Source organism: Pinus tabuliformis, chromosome 5_1, assembly GCF_031772625.1.
Source record: "Pinus tabuliformis cultivar Carrire ecotype Pingquan chromosome 5_1, CPIR1, whole genome shotgun sequence".
Lineage (NCBI taxonomy): Eukaryota > Viridiplantae > Streptophyta > Pinopsida > Pinales > Pinaceae > Pinus > Pinus tabuliformis.
This window is the reverse complement of record NC_142305.1, coordinates 880448081-880465143: the sequence shown is the minus strand read 5'-3', so window position 1 is coordinate 880465143 and position 17063 is coordinate 880448081. Positions and strand designations below refer to the sequence as shown.

General features: G+C 40.9%; 1 protein-coding gene across 1 annotated transcript in view; it reads right to left on the bottom strand.

Annotated features, from left to right (window-relative positions):
- CPNIFS (chloroplastic NIFS-like cysteine desulfurase) overlaps positions 1 to 17063 on the bottom strand; it is a 367346-nt gene that overhangs the window by 5946 nt on the left and 344337 nt on the right. Inside the window, exons 7-8 of the mRNA XM_089433058.1 lie at positions 12239 to 12302; positions 11679 to 11778 (exon numbers count right to left, since the gene is read on the bottom strand). Coding sequence (XP_089289184.1) covers positions 11679 to 11778; positions 12239 to 12302 — 164 coding nt within the window. The remainder of the gene's footprint in view (positions 1 to 11678; positions 11779 to 12238; positions 12303 to 17063) is intronic.

The following is a 17063-nucleotide window of genomic DNA, read 5'->3' as shown; positions in this document are numbered from 1 at the left end:
CCAGCTGAAGTAAAACCCACCACTACCTCTGTTAGACTCATCTATGCCAGTGCCTTTGATTCTAACTTCTGTTTACTGTTGAAAGAGAGGCGATGTGCTACTTTGGCTGACATGCACGATGCAGCCTTGGAAGTGGAATCAAACATCATGGTTGTAGAGAAGCTCAAGGGAAATGTTGATAGAAGAAGATAGAGGGGCGAGCCTTCATCATCTTCAGACACCAAGATTGATAAAATGGCCAAGATGATAGAGTCATTAGCCTTTGAAGTTTCCAAATTAAAGGTTGAGCAGCATTCTGGGAAAGGAAGGGTTCCTAATACCTTTGCTCCTCCAAATCCAAATCCATATGGAAGACCTAATGAGCAGTTGCAGATTTTGCAAAGAAGCAAAGATGCCAATGAAGACCAAAAGGTGAAGACCCCTTTTCAAAATGCAGTCATGGAGGAAGAGCAGTTTGAAGAGGATGATGAGATCCATTGTATGGAAGACAAAGGCAGCGCCACCTTTTTAACTAAAGCTACCTATGAGAAGTCATTATTCAATGGCCATATCAGCCAAGAATGGGATGGTGAAGCTGTTCTACAAACTGTAGATCAGCACCAATATAATCTGAGGTCTATGATGAATAATGTGAAAGAAACTCTTGTTCATAAAGTTGTTGTCCCTGCAGAACAACAAGCTAATAAGCAGAAGCAACCAACAGTTGATCCTATCATCCTCAAAGCTCCAGCCATAGAGGTAAGAGGCCTTGACAAGTCCCCTTCTTCATTCAATTTTCAATTAGATATTCAGAAGCCAAGAATACCTATGCCTCTGATTGAACTAGTGAAGAATGAGTCCTTCAAAGCATCCATCCTTGAGGATCGTGAGCCTAAAGCGATCCAAGCCTCCATTGGCTATGTAAATCTGCAAGATGACCAACCAGCTGTTAATCTCAGCCCAATGACTGAAAATTGTGAAGACAACTCCCCATCATTCTATGTTTCTCTGTCTATTCATGATGAAATCCTTCATAATTGCTTTCTGGACACTGTAACCAGCGATAATCCAATGCCCAAGGCTGTCATGGAGAAGCTCAGTCTTGACATTACCAAGTCTTATCAGTTGGCCTCTACGCAGCTTTAAAAACCAGTTTGCCAGATCACAGAGGAAGAAGGCCCACAGATTTGGGAGATGTTCTTTGATGGGGCTTGCTCTAAGGAAGGTGCAGCAACAAGTGAAATCCTTGTGTCCCCCACACAAGAATTCATTGATTCATCTTTCACATTAACTTTTCAGGTCACAAATGACACAACAGAGTATAAAGCAGACCTTATTATTTAGCAGATGTACAAAACCTTCCAACCAAGACATCCAAGGCTGAAAGCATACAGAGATGAGGTGAAATATAGAGCATCTCTGCTTGATAATACCAAATGCTGGAAAGTCTTTGAAGTAGATGATCAAATCAATAGGCTTTTGCAAGTCTTTGATGAATTGGCTGATATGCACATTGACCAAGAGAATGAAACCTTTCATAGAAAGGTAAAAAGGATCAATTTTCAGTTTGGTGACTGTTTTCTCAAAAGGAATGCATCAAAGGAAGGAGGAGAAGTTTTTGATGGCCCATTCAATGGGTTGTTCTTCGAACTTTATTTCAGTTAAGGCTTTCAAGCCTTGGTATTGTAAATATGTTATTTTCAAGTTTTTATTTCATGCTAAATAGACTCCATGCCCAATGCAACACTAGGAGGAAGATTCGATATTGTTTTTTTACAGGAAAGGCATTATTTTGTAATTCTTGAAACCTCAAAGGGAGGATTTCATCCCCAGAAGGAGCCAGTGTTAGCCTTAGAGGCGTTTGGCCCAAAAATGGACCCAAAACACTCCCAAAGTCTTCAAAGTTTGCTTAAAAACATGCCAAAGGATCCAAGTATGCCCTAAAAGTCTTCAAAATCCTCTTAAGGATCATTCAAAGTCAAAACCGTAGCGTGCCAAGAGCCCTTGGAAGGGTAGAAATACACTATTGGGAGGAAAAAACCAAAGAAAAACAGTGAAAAACCATTGTCGCAGGCTTAAAACCCAAGAATGCATAGCAGCCATTAGATCTAGCCAATCAACGACCCAGATCTAAGCGGCAAATTGCAAATCGGCAGTCGCAGGCAGTGGCAATCGACGTTGGACACTGCCAATCAGCGATCGCCGATGATCGGATCAGCAGGTCGCAATCGGTGGAGGCAAATCGGCGGTATCGGCACAAACCAGAGAGAAGGAGCGACTGCGATCAGCGATTAAACGCGGACTGTCGATCGCACACATAGATCGACGGCCCACGTTACATCGTCGCATCCTTATCGGTAGAAACCATGGGGCAGGGCCTTTGCATATACATACGGGCGACCCGATTTTGCAAACCCAACAGTATTATAAACAATGTTTCATAGGATTTCAGGTCCGCGCCAAAGCCAGTTTTAATGGATTTTTCATGTATTTCATTATGAAACGAAATACAAAGGAAACCTTGGGGCATTGCAATTGCGATGAAGCCCGGACCCGAAAGGGTCCGAGAAGTGAAATACATAAAATTTGAAGTCCGCGGAAGGCCCATTTTCAATGTTTTTTCGCAGTTTTTATGTATTTTCGTTGTTTAACAAAATACAAAGGGAGCGAGCCGAATGCGACTTGCGATAACCCCAAGGGCGGACCCAATAGATAATTAAACCATACTTGAGGACTTTTGAAGTCCAAAACACACAGAGAAGGCGGGATTTATCATTGATTGCAACGTTTTCTGTGTAAATATAGGAAATAGTCAAAGGAAACCTTTAAAGGGTTACAGAGGCCCGAAGACCCGTTCCACTACATGGCAGAGTCCGGGAGGCAAGCTGCCAGAAAATAGAGACCGGAAAGGGAAAGAGAAGGGCCACAGCACATTGAAGCCCAAAACAGAAAGATCAGGGAGCACAGACAGCGCAACAGCCATAGCAACAACTGATCATGGAGCACCAACAGTACTGCCAGCGCAGCCAAAATATCTGAATGCAGTTACTCTGTTGTCGGAAGAATAATCCTCCAAGCCCATGCTTGCCTAGTTAGGGCATCAAACAGTTAAAGAGACATATAGGATAGATTAAGACCTCTCAAGCCTCAGAAGGCTCAGTATCATTGTAAAGGCTATAAATATCTAAAAACTAGAGGTAACAAGGGTTCAACTTCTAGAGATTATTCCTCCTCTGTTCCTTCAAGCTTCTCATCTTCATTTCTAGCAATATAAGCTTTTTTTGCCATTATATGTTCAATGTCCATTCTCTTTGTTGTTCTATGCTTGCACTTGAACAGTTTGTTCATGTTTTCTTTGTGTCTAAGGCCAACTAACTTTCATCTTATCTCTGCTTTGATAAATTAGATTTGCAAGCTTCTTTGCTCCCTGTAGCTAGCCGTCCATATGTGGTCATATATGCATCTGTCAGTACAATCAGTATTCTCTTTTGTTGCTTGTAGCTAGCCATTCATTTATGTTTATGTATGCAATCTGCTGGTATAGTCAGTATTCTCAATCTATCCATTGAATTTATAAATTATTGAGCGTTAATGGTCTAAAGCCTTGTATTGGTGAGAGCGCTCATGCATGCCTTGAGTGAAAACGGAGCGAAAATGGTTATCTAACTTGATCCAAACCATCATTTATTCCAATAGTTCAGAGAACAATATTGAAGATTATATGTTACCAGGCATCTCTGATCTACAACCTAGGAGAGTTTCTTGGAGTGATAACATTAATAATAAGAAGAAATTATAAAGGGTTTTCCCTGGCTTGAGCCAATTTCATGTGTTCTCGTCTTCACTTGTCTTCTGCATTTATCATCCATGTTCTTTCTTCAGTTACTGTCAATGTGATAATGTCTTATGTGATTGCTTAAGGAAATGGATTGAATTGAAATCAAGCTAATATGAATCAATGAAGTAACTTTCCTACGCTTAGATCATGTTAACCTAAAATTAACATCCCTTAAGATGAACAGAGGGCCATTGAGAAAAATGTAAATACAGATGAGATTGGTGTTGATTTCTGGTAGCATCGGATGTGCTCTAAGTCTCAAAATTTGCAAAGAGGCTTAGACACATGCATTCTCCAATACGCAGAAATTGTTTTGGGAAATTCCACCCAGAAATAGTTTTATTAAAATAATTAATTATTTTTAATGGGACCTTAAGTCTAAACTTAGGAAATTAAAATAATTAAAGGGTATTAACCTAACGGTGTGTAAAACTTCTAGAAGAAGACAAGGATCAAGCCAAAATGATCTAAACCATTGACTAGAAGTTAATCTGGGTCGTTATTTGTCCAACAGAAACATATAAGAGGCTTGAGGGGCACTTGGAGAACATATCAAGTAGAGTTCAGAAGATTGAATTTCTGACATAGAGAAGCTGCCGGTGAGAAATTCGAAGTGAGCTTTTGCAGTGAGGGGCAGGGATAGTTCCGGTTGGAGATTTCTCCTAATCCAGGATTACTCAACAGAGGAGGCAGAGAGAAATCTGGGAGAGGTAGCACAGAACTAGAAGAGGCTGACGCGGGGCCACACAGAGGCAGCGTAGGCTAACGTAGAGGCAACGCAGAGCCTTCAGGAGGTCTGAAAATTTGCTGGAGGAATCGATTTTAGAAGCTAGAAGTCAGGGTGTGAGACCAAGAGGTGAAAATCGAAGTTCCTGGGCAGCAAATTGATCAACAAAAGGGGTGACGTAGTCCCTAGAGGCTGTGACGTTGGGTTGACGCAAAGGCAGCAAGGGGTCGTTCATTCAATGGCTGGATCAGTCAGATCTCCAGTGATAGTGTGAGGTAATCTCACTTATCTCTTTGTCAGTGATATTCTCTATACTAGATAGCCAGGAGGGCATCCAGAGATTGTATTCAGAAATTACCACTGCATAATAATAAAACCCTCAATTGTTGCACCAATTTTCCCACACTGGGTTTTTCCGAGGACATTTGTCCGAAAATAATTGTGTAGATGTGTTGTGTATTTCTTTCTTGTTCAGGTTCTTGTTTCCGCATTTTATTTAAATGATGAATGTTGTAGTGTATTAGTTTCGGTGTTCACTATAGGAAACAACAAATAATTTTGTTCAACTAATTAATAAATAAAAGAAACATAATCAATTGCTACAGTAGAAATTTGGGCATCCAAATTGTCACACGGTATCAGAGCTGCACGTGAAACAAGAGAACAGTGTCGAAAGAGCCCAACGCTGAAGGAGGAAGGGAGTTTGAAATTCCTGTGGAGGCAGCAAATCGAATCCCCAGAGGAATTGCACATTTCAGGCCAAGAGGGAAAGATTTTCGTGGTAAATCTCTCTCTGAGTGAGTCGACAAAGAGGTAGGATTTCCAGATCAAAATCTACCAACGGCACAAGGAACAACACAGCAGTAGCTTCAGCGAAGAGGGGTTTCTAGTGGGACGCAGTTTACTACAGGCAGTTGTTGGGCAGAAAGACGCCAGAAGGAAGAGGAGAGACACTTGAGGGAATTTATTCCTCAAATATTTCCTAACCAGGGAATTCGAATTCTCATTTGCTAGGTCATTTGACTTTTTTGATTGGCAAAGATGGCAGCTAGTGGATTGAGAGATCAGGATAGGTTGGATGGTGCATCCAACTATGTGATCTGGAAGGCAAGGATGTCGTGCCTTCTGGATGAGCATTTTCTCAAGATCTATGTCGACAACGTGGTAGCTGAGCCTGCGGATCCAAATCTGCTCAAGAAGTACAAGGGAGAAATGGCGAAGACCAAGAGAATGATCCTCGACGGAGTGAAGGATCATATAGTTTGTCACATCACTGGCAGAGACACTACCAAGGAGATGTGGGATGCTTTGTCGACACTATATCAAGGATCTTCCGAGCAGCGGAAGATGTACTTGGAGCAGAAGATGAGATCTATGCAGATGCAGAAGGGGGAACGCATTGATCTATTCCTTACTAAGCTTCAGGAAACCCAAGACGAGTTGGCAGTTGTGGGGTCAACACCTCAAGGTTTCGAGATGGTAAGACTAGCCCTAAATTCAGTTTGTGAGTGGCAAGTTTTTGTCCAGAGCATCCAGGGGAGGGCGACTTTCCTAGACTAGGATGGAATGTGGGCAACTCTTAAGCAAGAGGAGCTAAGGAGAGACTTGGTCAAGTGTAAACTTGACGGAAGCAGCAGTAGTGGGTCGAAGCCCAAGGAGGCGGAAGAGAATGTAGCCCTCGCATCCAAGGGGCAGTAGGAGAAGAAAGATGTTTCAGAGATCAAATGCTTCAGGTGTGGTGAATTCGGTCACTACGCAACATAGTGTCCTCTCAGGAAGAAGGACAAAGATGAAAAGCATGATTCAAAGGTTTCAGCTGCGAAGATCGAGGAGGAGGAGTTTTCCATGATAGCCCAAGCATCTCCAAGAGGGAGGTGGGGAGATCTAGAACTGTAGTTCAAAAGGACTGTAGTTGGGTAGGATCCTTGAGGAGTCCACCTCTCGGATCAATTCCTTGCTACGAGAGACTAGATCAGAAGTAGTAGGATGGACCAGCATCAGTTGATGCAGAGTGTCGAAGTGATAGTTGTAGTGGCTAGGAGAGCCAAAGACTCAGCAGCGCAAAGCTAGAGTTGACAGCAGTGCAGTTGGCACAGAGCAAATTCAGCAGCAATGCAAAGGCTTTAGAGGGTCAGTGTAGAGACTAGCAGTAGTCAGAATTCTAGCAACGAGATGCATCATACTGAACACCTGTTTAGTAATTTGGGATGATTTTCTATTGCTGATGCAGTAGCAGCAACAGTTGAAGAAGATTGCAGTGTAGATGCAATATTGGCAGTCGCAGTGCCAATAGCAACACAGATACAGAAATGAGAGGGAGTTGCAGTGCAAATGCAACGTTAACAGTGGCAGGGTCAACAGCGGTACAAATGCAGCATTTGTGCAGTAGTTGGTGGATAGAATGTCAACATCAGCAGTGCAAAAGGAGATGTTACAGAATAGAGTGATGCTTCAGCAGGTTGCATTGTTAGAGCACATTCCTCGCTAAGAGAGAGTGTTGATTTCTAGTAGCATCAGATGTGCTCTAAGTCTCAAAATTTGCAGAGATGCTAAGATACATGCATTCTCCAATACCCATAAATCATTTTAGGAAATTCCACCCGCAAACAGTTTTATTACAATAATTAATTATTTTTAATGGGACCCTAAGTCTAAACTTATGAGATTAAAATATTTAAAGGGTATTAATCTAACTATGGGTGAAACTTCTAGAAGAAGACGAGGATCAAGCCAAAATGATTTATGCCATTGATTAGACGTTAATCTGGCCCGTTGGTTGTCCAACAAAAAGAAATAAGAGGCGACCTGAGGGGCACTTGGAGAACATATCGAGTAGAGTTCAGAAAATCAAATTTCTGAAGCAGAGCAGCTGCCGGTGAGAAATTTGAAGTGAGCTTTTGCAATGAGGGGCAAGGATAGTTTCGGTTGGAAATTTCTCCTGATCCGGGAATACTCAGCAGAGCAGGCAGAGAGAAATCTAGGAGAGGCAGCGCAAAGCCAAAAGACGCTAACGTGTAGGTTGACACAGAGGCAGCGCAAAGCCTTGAGTACGTCCGAAAATTTGCTTGAGGAATCGATTTTGGAGGCCAGAAGCCAGCGTGTGAGACCGGGAGGTGAAAATTGAAGTTCTTGGGTAGCAAATCGATCAGTAGAAGGGTCGACACAATCCCTAGAGGCTGTGATGTTGGGTTGATGCAGTGACTGCAGAGAGGCAGCCAGGGGTCATTTATTCAGTGGCTGGATCAATCAAATCTCCAGTGATAGTGTGAGGTAATCTCACTTATCTCTCTGTCAGTGATATTCTTTGTACTGGATAGCCAGTAGAGCATCCAAAGATTGTATTCAGAAATTACTACTGCATAATAATAAAACCCTCATTTGTTGCACCGTTTTTCCACATTGGGTTTCTTTGGGAACATTTGTCCAAAAATAACTATGTAGAAGTGTTGTGTATTTCTTTCTTATTCAAGTTCTTGTTTCCGCATTTTATTTAAATGGCGAAGGCTGCAGTGTATTAGTTTCGGTGTGTATTGTAGGAAACAGTAAATAATTTTGTTCAAGTAATTAACAAATAGAAGATACATAATTAGTTGTTGCAATAGAAATTTGGGCATCCAAATTTTCACAATTGGGTGTATAGATACACAACTCAACATAATGTCCACCATGTCAATATACAAATGAGAGAGGGTGTATAGTGTTAGACTTTCCACAGTTTCCTAACCATTATTCTCCTTTAAAATTGGTACACTTAGCAGATCTCTAAAGCCTTGATTATTGCACAACAATAGTTATTTGAGTGCACAGCATTAGAGAAGCCACTATGGGGGCAAGACAATTTAGAAGGCAACCAATAATTGAGCGTGCATGCATTCTTGCAGCATTCATGTGCTACTTTTAGGAAGGTGTAGTTCCCAAGTTAGGAGTGCGTAGTGCATGTAAGAATGATCTATTCTAGGAGGGCATGAGTTTCAACTTAGGAGACACATGTTGATGCATGTATGCAGATTTCCTTCCTGGCAAGGGTGTTCTATTCCATGTTTCATAGAGACACGTCCCATATAGGGTGGTGGGCATGCTCCCCTCATTTCCCATGCTCCTGGAATGGGGGGCCATCTAGGGAAATGTTTCCCCATGTCCCCCTTTTGGCAAAATTCAGGGAAATGCAAGGGGAAACGTTTCCCAATGTGGGGATGCATTTCCCCAAAAGGGGTGCATGTGGTCGTCCCTCCTAAATTTTGCCTAGAAACAATAATTTATGAGTGGGGAAGCCTAATATTCAACCTTAGGGCCCTACTAATCCTATTCAATCAATGGTAATGTCAAATTTTTAACATTACCATTAATTGTTATAGGATGTTTGAGAGTGGGTCCAACCTCATTGTGTTTCATATAGAGAAAGTAGAATTTTAGATCCCACTCAAAATCCAGCAGATTGAACAGTTTTCAAGGTTTCAAGATTGGGGAGATTGCAACATTTCCATTTGCGGCATTGATTGTTGAACACCTCTATCATGACCCTAGTAAAAATCTTCCCATTGTTAGAATTCCATGCACTCTAGGTCTGGTATATGTCTTAACTAGAAAGATAACCACACTAGCAGTGCCTAACTTCAAAAATTTTGCATAGCAAAAATATACTAGCAATGAGATCAATGATAGTACATAAGAGTTTAACGCCCAAACTTGTTTCTTATTAGTCCTATAATAAGAAAACTCTTAGGGCTCCCGCACTAGGGATTGTGGCCCTTTACAGTCCCTTAGTACACAAGTTTGCACAATGAGTTCCTTATCATTATGGCATATGCTCTCACACAACAACAACAACAACTTTACTAGAGGAGAGGCTCACCTTTCATAAAAAAATTCTAACGGCTAATTGGATTCTTCCTCTAAGAAAATATTTTTCATGTCATCCACATGCTGGAGACTAAGAGATTTTAATAAAATTATAATTACATTCATGATTTTGCCTAGTAAGGGGTCAAACTGACTCAAGATTCCTTTGGAGGGCCAACGTTCCCTTTGAAATTAGAGAATGGTCCAATGATGCCCTAATGTCTGACTTGGCCTTCCATAACAGCTAGTTGACTCAACAATTAACGAATAGTAAACTCAACTTCACCACCTTTTTGCTTTATCTCCAACGCCCTAGTGAATTTGATGATTTTGCCACTTGGATTTGTTGTAACTTTGCTTGATTTCACCTAGGCCTTGCTCCAATTTTCCATGGCATGCCCCACATTACCACTTTATCACTGCATCTGCCATGTCATCACACCCCGGTGCTAGATCTTTACCCCCCAAGGAGTCCGAAGAATCTGAGACGTGCTTTGTTCCTCTCTTCCTATAGACCACTTTTGACATGATGCATGTCAAAAGTGACCCGTCACCCAACATTGCTCCTATTCTACTACCTCAAAACCTTTAGTACCTATTGACCAACTTTGACCAGTTCTAACTTGACAATGCCTTCATTGTTTGAAAAGATTCAATGTGGCATGTCATCCTCTTATCAAACTGAACAATTTGGGACCAACTTGACTTTTTCACTTCTAGCACTGCTTTCGATGGGAAAAGTGAACTGCCTTGGGAAATGTGAAAAGTTGACTTTGTGAGATTGCCATGTATGAGAACTATTTGGGGGACACGGCAACAAAGCCACGTACAAACTCAATAAACACATAACCATGTGGTAAGACATAGGTGTACCCTAACATGGGCTATAATGGCCTATACATTGGTGATCACCCCTACACAAGCAAGCTCCTATAAAACAATAAGTCCTCAAGTAAGCCCATCCAAGGCCCTCCACTCCTATCTGGGAAAAGAAGATCCAGAGATGAATCCAAAGGGACTGGCCATGGTCCAACCAAACACAAGTTCTAGGATACCTAATACAAGGCCTCGCATGGTTGTTACAAGGCCTTAACTTGTGACCTTGGGCTTAAAATGGAATGAGATGTACTGCAAAAATATATGTATACCCCTACTAACATGAGGGATAACAAGCCCCATTGTACTGAGCCCGTGGTTTTAAATTTTAATGTACCTTAATGCCTATTTAAGGTCACTATATATTGACAATATACACATCATAGGAGGTGGAATGAATACATGAAAGTAAGTAATAGTTAATAATAAATGTTTGGATAATATCTGGCCTCCATATTAGGGTATTAGAGATGCTTATAGAATGCATGGGAAGTGAATAAACTGGACACATCTCTTTATATGAGATATCATGCCTTGACCTTCCTGTGATAAAGAAAACCCTACCAAGTTATCAACCCTAACCAAAAACGAGAAATTCACAAGTTTGAAAACTAGTACTTTATATTCATATTTAATATCTAAGATTCTAATGACATGGTGCAGTTAATAGATGTGATCCTAGCTCCTACTACAATATCTAATGTCACTTTAAAAATAGACAATTTATTAATTGAAACTAATGCACATAGCCCTGCTCCAATATCAGTATTGGGCCAAAAAGTCACAAAGGAAACATAACTCTTGAAATTTATTTCTGAAACAAGTCCATTTTCCATCATAGAACCACATAACATGAGCCGAGCATTACGTTTGCAATACCTAAGCTCTATTTTTATCATTACCACTTATGATTCGTACAAAAGTAAATAATTAAAATTTTTAACACAATATATTTAGAAAACAATGATCATTAGAACTAAAGAGCAACAATTTGGGCTCAAAATATTCAGCAAAGCCTCAAAGCAAGAGTATGACTCTAGAAAAGGAGAAATTTGGTATAAAACTCCACGTATAATAAAAGCCAAGGAAATACTCAAAACATCAGAAAACAAATTACAAGTCCAGAATTTGGATCAAAGTCCCAAAGTACTTGCTGAGTTTAAAAAAAAACTGTCACTTCATGGTGAGTTCAACCTAGTTTTGATTCAGAGAGTAAACTCAGCTCACTTTAGATGCAACCTGAGTTGACGCGGTGAACATTTTGAGCATTCTTAGTAGCAATGATTAGAAAAACGCCATGTTTTGTCATATTCCTTGTCCAATATTTTTCACCCCTTCTATGTTTGCATGATTTATAGAAAGGAAAGCAAGAAACAGGTCTGCCATCATACCTCAAGGCAACTATGATCTACTATTTACCTCGTATTCATGAATCTTCTGCATTCCAATGCCCAACAAGTAGTCTATTGCTTTCCCAAGTCCTATGGCCTCACCAATAGCTGGAGTGCCCGCCTCAAATCTATAACAAAGAAACGTGCACCTCAGTCAAGGATACTACCTCAAAAAGGTATACAATTCAATACAGTCCTTACCACCACCACCAAAGCAAGTCACAAAAAGCATCCCTAACAAATATGGTAATTGGCACTGTGATCTTTACCTATAAGTTAAAATCTGTTTAATCTCCTTAAAGGAAAAATGCAATCTATCATTCAAAACAGAAATGCAGCAGATTCATGTCCAATCAATGTTGAACTAAGAAAAATGTACTCTGGAATAGTTCCAAAAAATATAACTGTACACTGTTTAACAAAATGATTATGAAATAGTTTTGGTATTATTGACACACTGCTTCATAGAAGACACACAATTCTTCAGGCAATTAGCAGAAAGATTCAATTTATGGAAACTGCAATTTCAGTGAACATATTCTAGCTACCAATTCACAGTTTTATGAGAGAAATGGACAAAACTCTTACCTAGAAGGAGGCTCTGCGTATGTAGAATGGTCCAGAAATACATCATCAATCATTTCCCCACCACCTGGCAAATGAATCCATAACACAATAAACAAGCTCCAGTCAACAAGGTTGCCTCAACAAAATCACTGAGAGACAAATGCAATCCTTGAAATTCTAAATCCTCATGTAAAAATATTCTAACTGCAAAAAGATTATTAAAATCAAAATCAGAAAACAAAAGAATGAAAATACAGCATGCACATACAAGTTATATTTTGAAATGAAGGCAATAAAATCTCAGATAGCCTATATATAAGATTTCTTAGACTTCATAATATTTGTAAGCAGTAAATTGCAATTAATAGTGGTTATTTTCATTTAGAAGCAAAACTTAGGTCCTGTAGTTTTACTATGCATCTCTACCTTCAACTCTTCTTGGAATATCCAGTTATTTGTTTCTATTGATTAAAATGGCTGAATACAAGTAGCACCTTGCAAGTTGCAACATGTGCCCTTAGTTGAATACTGTGCAGCATTTGCAGTTCGAATTAAGCTACTTAATACATTATTGTTTCTCTGTTTATTTATAGTTGAAGATTGTTGAATTTTGTAGCTATGGTCGGTTTTCATAATTTATATTTCTGGGCATTGTAATGTATAAAGAATTTGTAAGACATGTTCTTCATGTCATTTTGATCATTTAGCCGTTGACAGAATTATTGTAAGACATGCTTTTCGTGTTGGATTTGAAAAAGACAATTTTGAAATTTCAAATTTGAATTTTTGGCTCTAAGATAGTCAAGTCACCCCTCCCTCAAGTCAAGTCATCCCTAGTGAAAAGTGTTACCCACCACTAGTGGGTGACCCCTATAGGAGAAAATTTTCTCCTAGCTTTGTCTTCAGCCGGCAGCCCCTGGCAGCCACCGGATAGCTTGATGTGCTCTTATTCTCCGCCACCTGAGCCAGCGATTTTGTGCCCTTGTTCATATGTCATGATCGTATGTTTGAAGGTGGGCCTCCTTGTTGGAAAATGTAACTAGGTTCGGTCTTCATTATTGTACTTGAGTCAAATGTAACATATTTGCCAAAAGAAAGTGAAAAGAATTTTTATTATTAATTTGATTTGACTTATTAAAGCATGGGTTTCATGCTTGGGTCAAATGTATACTTCAAGCCTCCATTGTAGGCTCTAGGTTATTGTCAAAAAAAAATTGTAAAGACTCCTCCATCCATCAAAGTCTCCTTGCTGTTGAAAGAATCTCCATCAAGTCAAATTTCATAAGGAGATCACATGTCGGCCTACACAAATGAAAGAATATGCATGTCGGCTCAATAATTAAGACGCAATTGTTCACAATGTTATGTCGACCTATTTACATGGGGCAACCACTATATATACCTGCTTGGGATCTTCGCATAACACCAATCACAAAACTCGCATTATTTCAGAGAAAGTTTCGGAGATGACACAGAAGTTTGTATAGGGTTTCAGAGATATATGTTCAGTACCTTTGCACAGAGAAGTTTGGATATCTCAGTATAGACAGTTCGGATTACAATGACCTCCATTCGGTGATGCATTGTAGTGACTTCAGTTCGGTGTTACTACAGTGATATGTCCATAGTATCTCAGTGTTATTATAATGATGCAATCACAAGATGAAGAAGCTCGGATTGGACAAGTGTGAAGAAGACTGACAGCGACGGGAAGCCATGGAACTGATGCATAACAAGATTGACTTGATGGATGGAGGATGTCTTGGTTTAGATTGTAAGGGTCTTGGTCGTCTCATCTTTTGAATCTACTGAAGGAAGACTTTGTGACTAGGTTTTCCCCTCGAGGGGTTTTTGCCCTGGCAGCCTGCCTATATCTTGTGTTCTCTCTTTTTTTGCTTGGCATTAATCTTGATGATAAGAAAAGATAATTAAGAAATTGAATACTAATAATGAAAATATCACAAGTTAATGTCATTAAGAAGAAAATCGTTTTAATTGCCATTTCAATTGATTTTCCAACACTCCCAACCCCGAAGGTAAGATTTGTTGAAAAATGTAACTAGGTTCGGTCTTCATTGTAATCATGATTTTATGTAGTTAATGTAAAGAGGAAAAGAAAATTTATTATTATTATTATTTTGTAGCATGGGTTTCATGCTCGAGTCAATTTTATTCATAGGTCAAGCACACATTGAGTGCTTCTAGGTTTTATCATTGAGTCAACAAGTCAATTGAGTCATTGTCATGTATAGAAGACCCCATTGGGCATGTTGTATCATGTAAAAGAAATTATATGAGTCATAGATGTTGAAATTTTGAAGTATTACCCGTTAGAAATTTTATCTGTATTCTTTGGTTTATTTCTCCTACTTGTTAATTACAAACAACTTATTTAAACATATAAATATCGAAATAAACACAATACAGTCTCAGCCATCTACAAATCAACAGCTAAAAGAAATAGCAAACACAAAAGTGAGGCCATTATTTTTGGACAACTCATCCCCGGAAAAACCCATCTTGGGAGTGCAGCAATTCTGAGGGTTATTTTGTTATGCAGTCTATCTGAGTACAACTGGGTGTCAAACCATCTCACCCGATAGAGAAAATAATCCGACAGTAATACATCTCTATTCAGAAGCAGATATTCAGAAAATCTGCCCCACAAAACCCTCTCCAGCACAACTGAAGCACTGCGTCAGCCCTCCTAGCCTCTGTGTCAGCCTGAAAACCCCCTGCGTCAGCTCTCTGAGGCTCTGCGCAGCCTCTCTGGCTCTTTGCATCACTCTAGCAGCCTTTGCATGGACGACGCGGGCCCTCCTCACCTCTGCGCTGTCTCTGCTAGCCTCTGCATGGCTCCCTCTGGCTTCTTTGTCTGCCTCTCTGCCTCTGCGCTGGTCTTCCGACACTATCTCTACCTCTCTGTCTCATATTCACTACCCCTCACTACAAACTGATCACTGATTCGATTTCTCTTAGCAAACCCCATTCTAGAAAATCGAATGACTCATCACTTTGGTGTATTCTCCAACTGACCCTCAAGCCTCCTCTTATACTTTTCCTGTTGGTCCTTCAACGGCTGAGATTACATCTCTAATCAACAGCTAAGATTAGATTTGGCTTGATCCATGTCTTTTAGAACCTTCTAACCCAGTTTTATTAATACCCATTAATATTTTATTTTTCCTAAGTTTAGACTTAGGAACTCCATTAAAAATATTAATTATTTTAATATCTCCTAAACCAGGTAGAATCTGCCCAAACCATTTCTGGGTCTTGGAGATGTCATGTGCTTTAGCCTCTCCACCAATTTTCATGGCTAGAGCACATTCGATGCTACCCCAAATCAATACTCCCTCTTAGCGAGGATTGTGCTCTAGTAATACTCCACACTGAGCATCACTCTGATTATACGGCACCGGTACCTTTGTTGATGCTAGGCTTCCCCACCTAACATCCTCTGCATTGTTGCATCCTATATTGCTGCCCATGGCCCTGCCACTACCATTGCTGCATCCGTACGATAGCTCCCTCTACATCTATGCTATTGTTGGTCCTTTCTCCCAACAATGCATCTGCACTGCAACGCCTTCTCATCATGTTGCATTGTGCTACTGCCAACTGCTACTGCATTGCAACTCATCTACTCGGAAGTAAGTCGCTGATCCACCCAACTACTGACATCCATGTCAGGCTAGAAACACTCTCGATGTTGAAGCTCTCTCTGTCACTATCTCGTGCTCCCTCTACTGCCTTTGCGTTGCTACAACAACTCCCTGCCTCTCGCACCGCTGCAAACCTCTCTATGCCATCCTGCACTTGTTGCAACATCCTCTATGCCTCTCGCACTGTCGCAGCCTGCTAGCTCTGTGCTGCCCGGGACTGCTGCACTGTAGCACTCTCTGTCGCTTCATCCGCATCCGTTTCTACCGACATCCGCCAGTCCTGTTACTCTCTCTTCAAGGCTTGCATAGAAAGGTATAATCCAAGAGTTTGGGCACCTCAAGGATCCTGCCCCTCATCATCTATAGTCCTCCTGACTACAGCTCGATATCTCCCCACCTCTTCTCTAGAGGTACATGAGCACTAATGGCACAACCATCATCCTCCTCTACCTCCTTTTCCGCCTTCGCTGGCACTGCCTTGGAGTCAGACGCCTCTCCCTTATTCTTCTTCCTCGGACACTGGTTGGCATAATTCCCCAGCTCCCCACAGTTGAAGCACTTTATCTTAGAGAGGTCCTTTTTCTTCCTCTTCTCCTGCTTCCCTGCAGATGCCAGAGTTGCATCCTCTTCCTCTTCCTTCTTGATCTGAACTCCTTTGCTCCTACTTCCCGTCTTGGACAGTCGTCTAATCTCTTCTTGACGAAGAGCCGCCCATAATTCTTCCCAATCTGGAAGAGTCGCCCTGCCCAGAATGCTCTAGACGAATGTCTCCCACTCCTCGGAGACTGCATTTAGAGCGGTCCTCACCATCAACTCCTGATCTGGCATGGCCCCTATGGAAGTCAGTTGGTCCCGATCTCCTTCAATCTGTCGAGGAAGTGATCTATTTGCTCCCCCTTCTGTATCTGGTATGACCACAGCTGATTCTCTAGTAACCTCTTCCTTTGCACGGAAGTATGTTGGTATAACGTCTTCAAGGTGTCCCACATTTCCTTTGTCGTCTCCCTCTCAGGAATATGTTGGACCACATGATCCTTGACCCCATCAAGGATGATGCATTTCGCCTTGGCCATTGCCTCCTCGTACTTTTCATTGTCAGTTGGGTCAACCGGGATAGCCACAGTTATCAAGGCGAAGGCCTTGATGCGATGTCTATCTAGAATGGACAAGATCCTGGGATT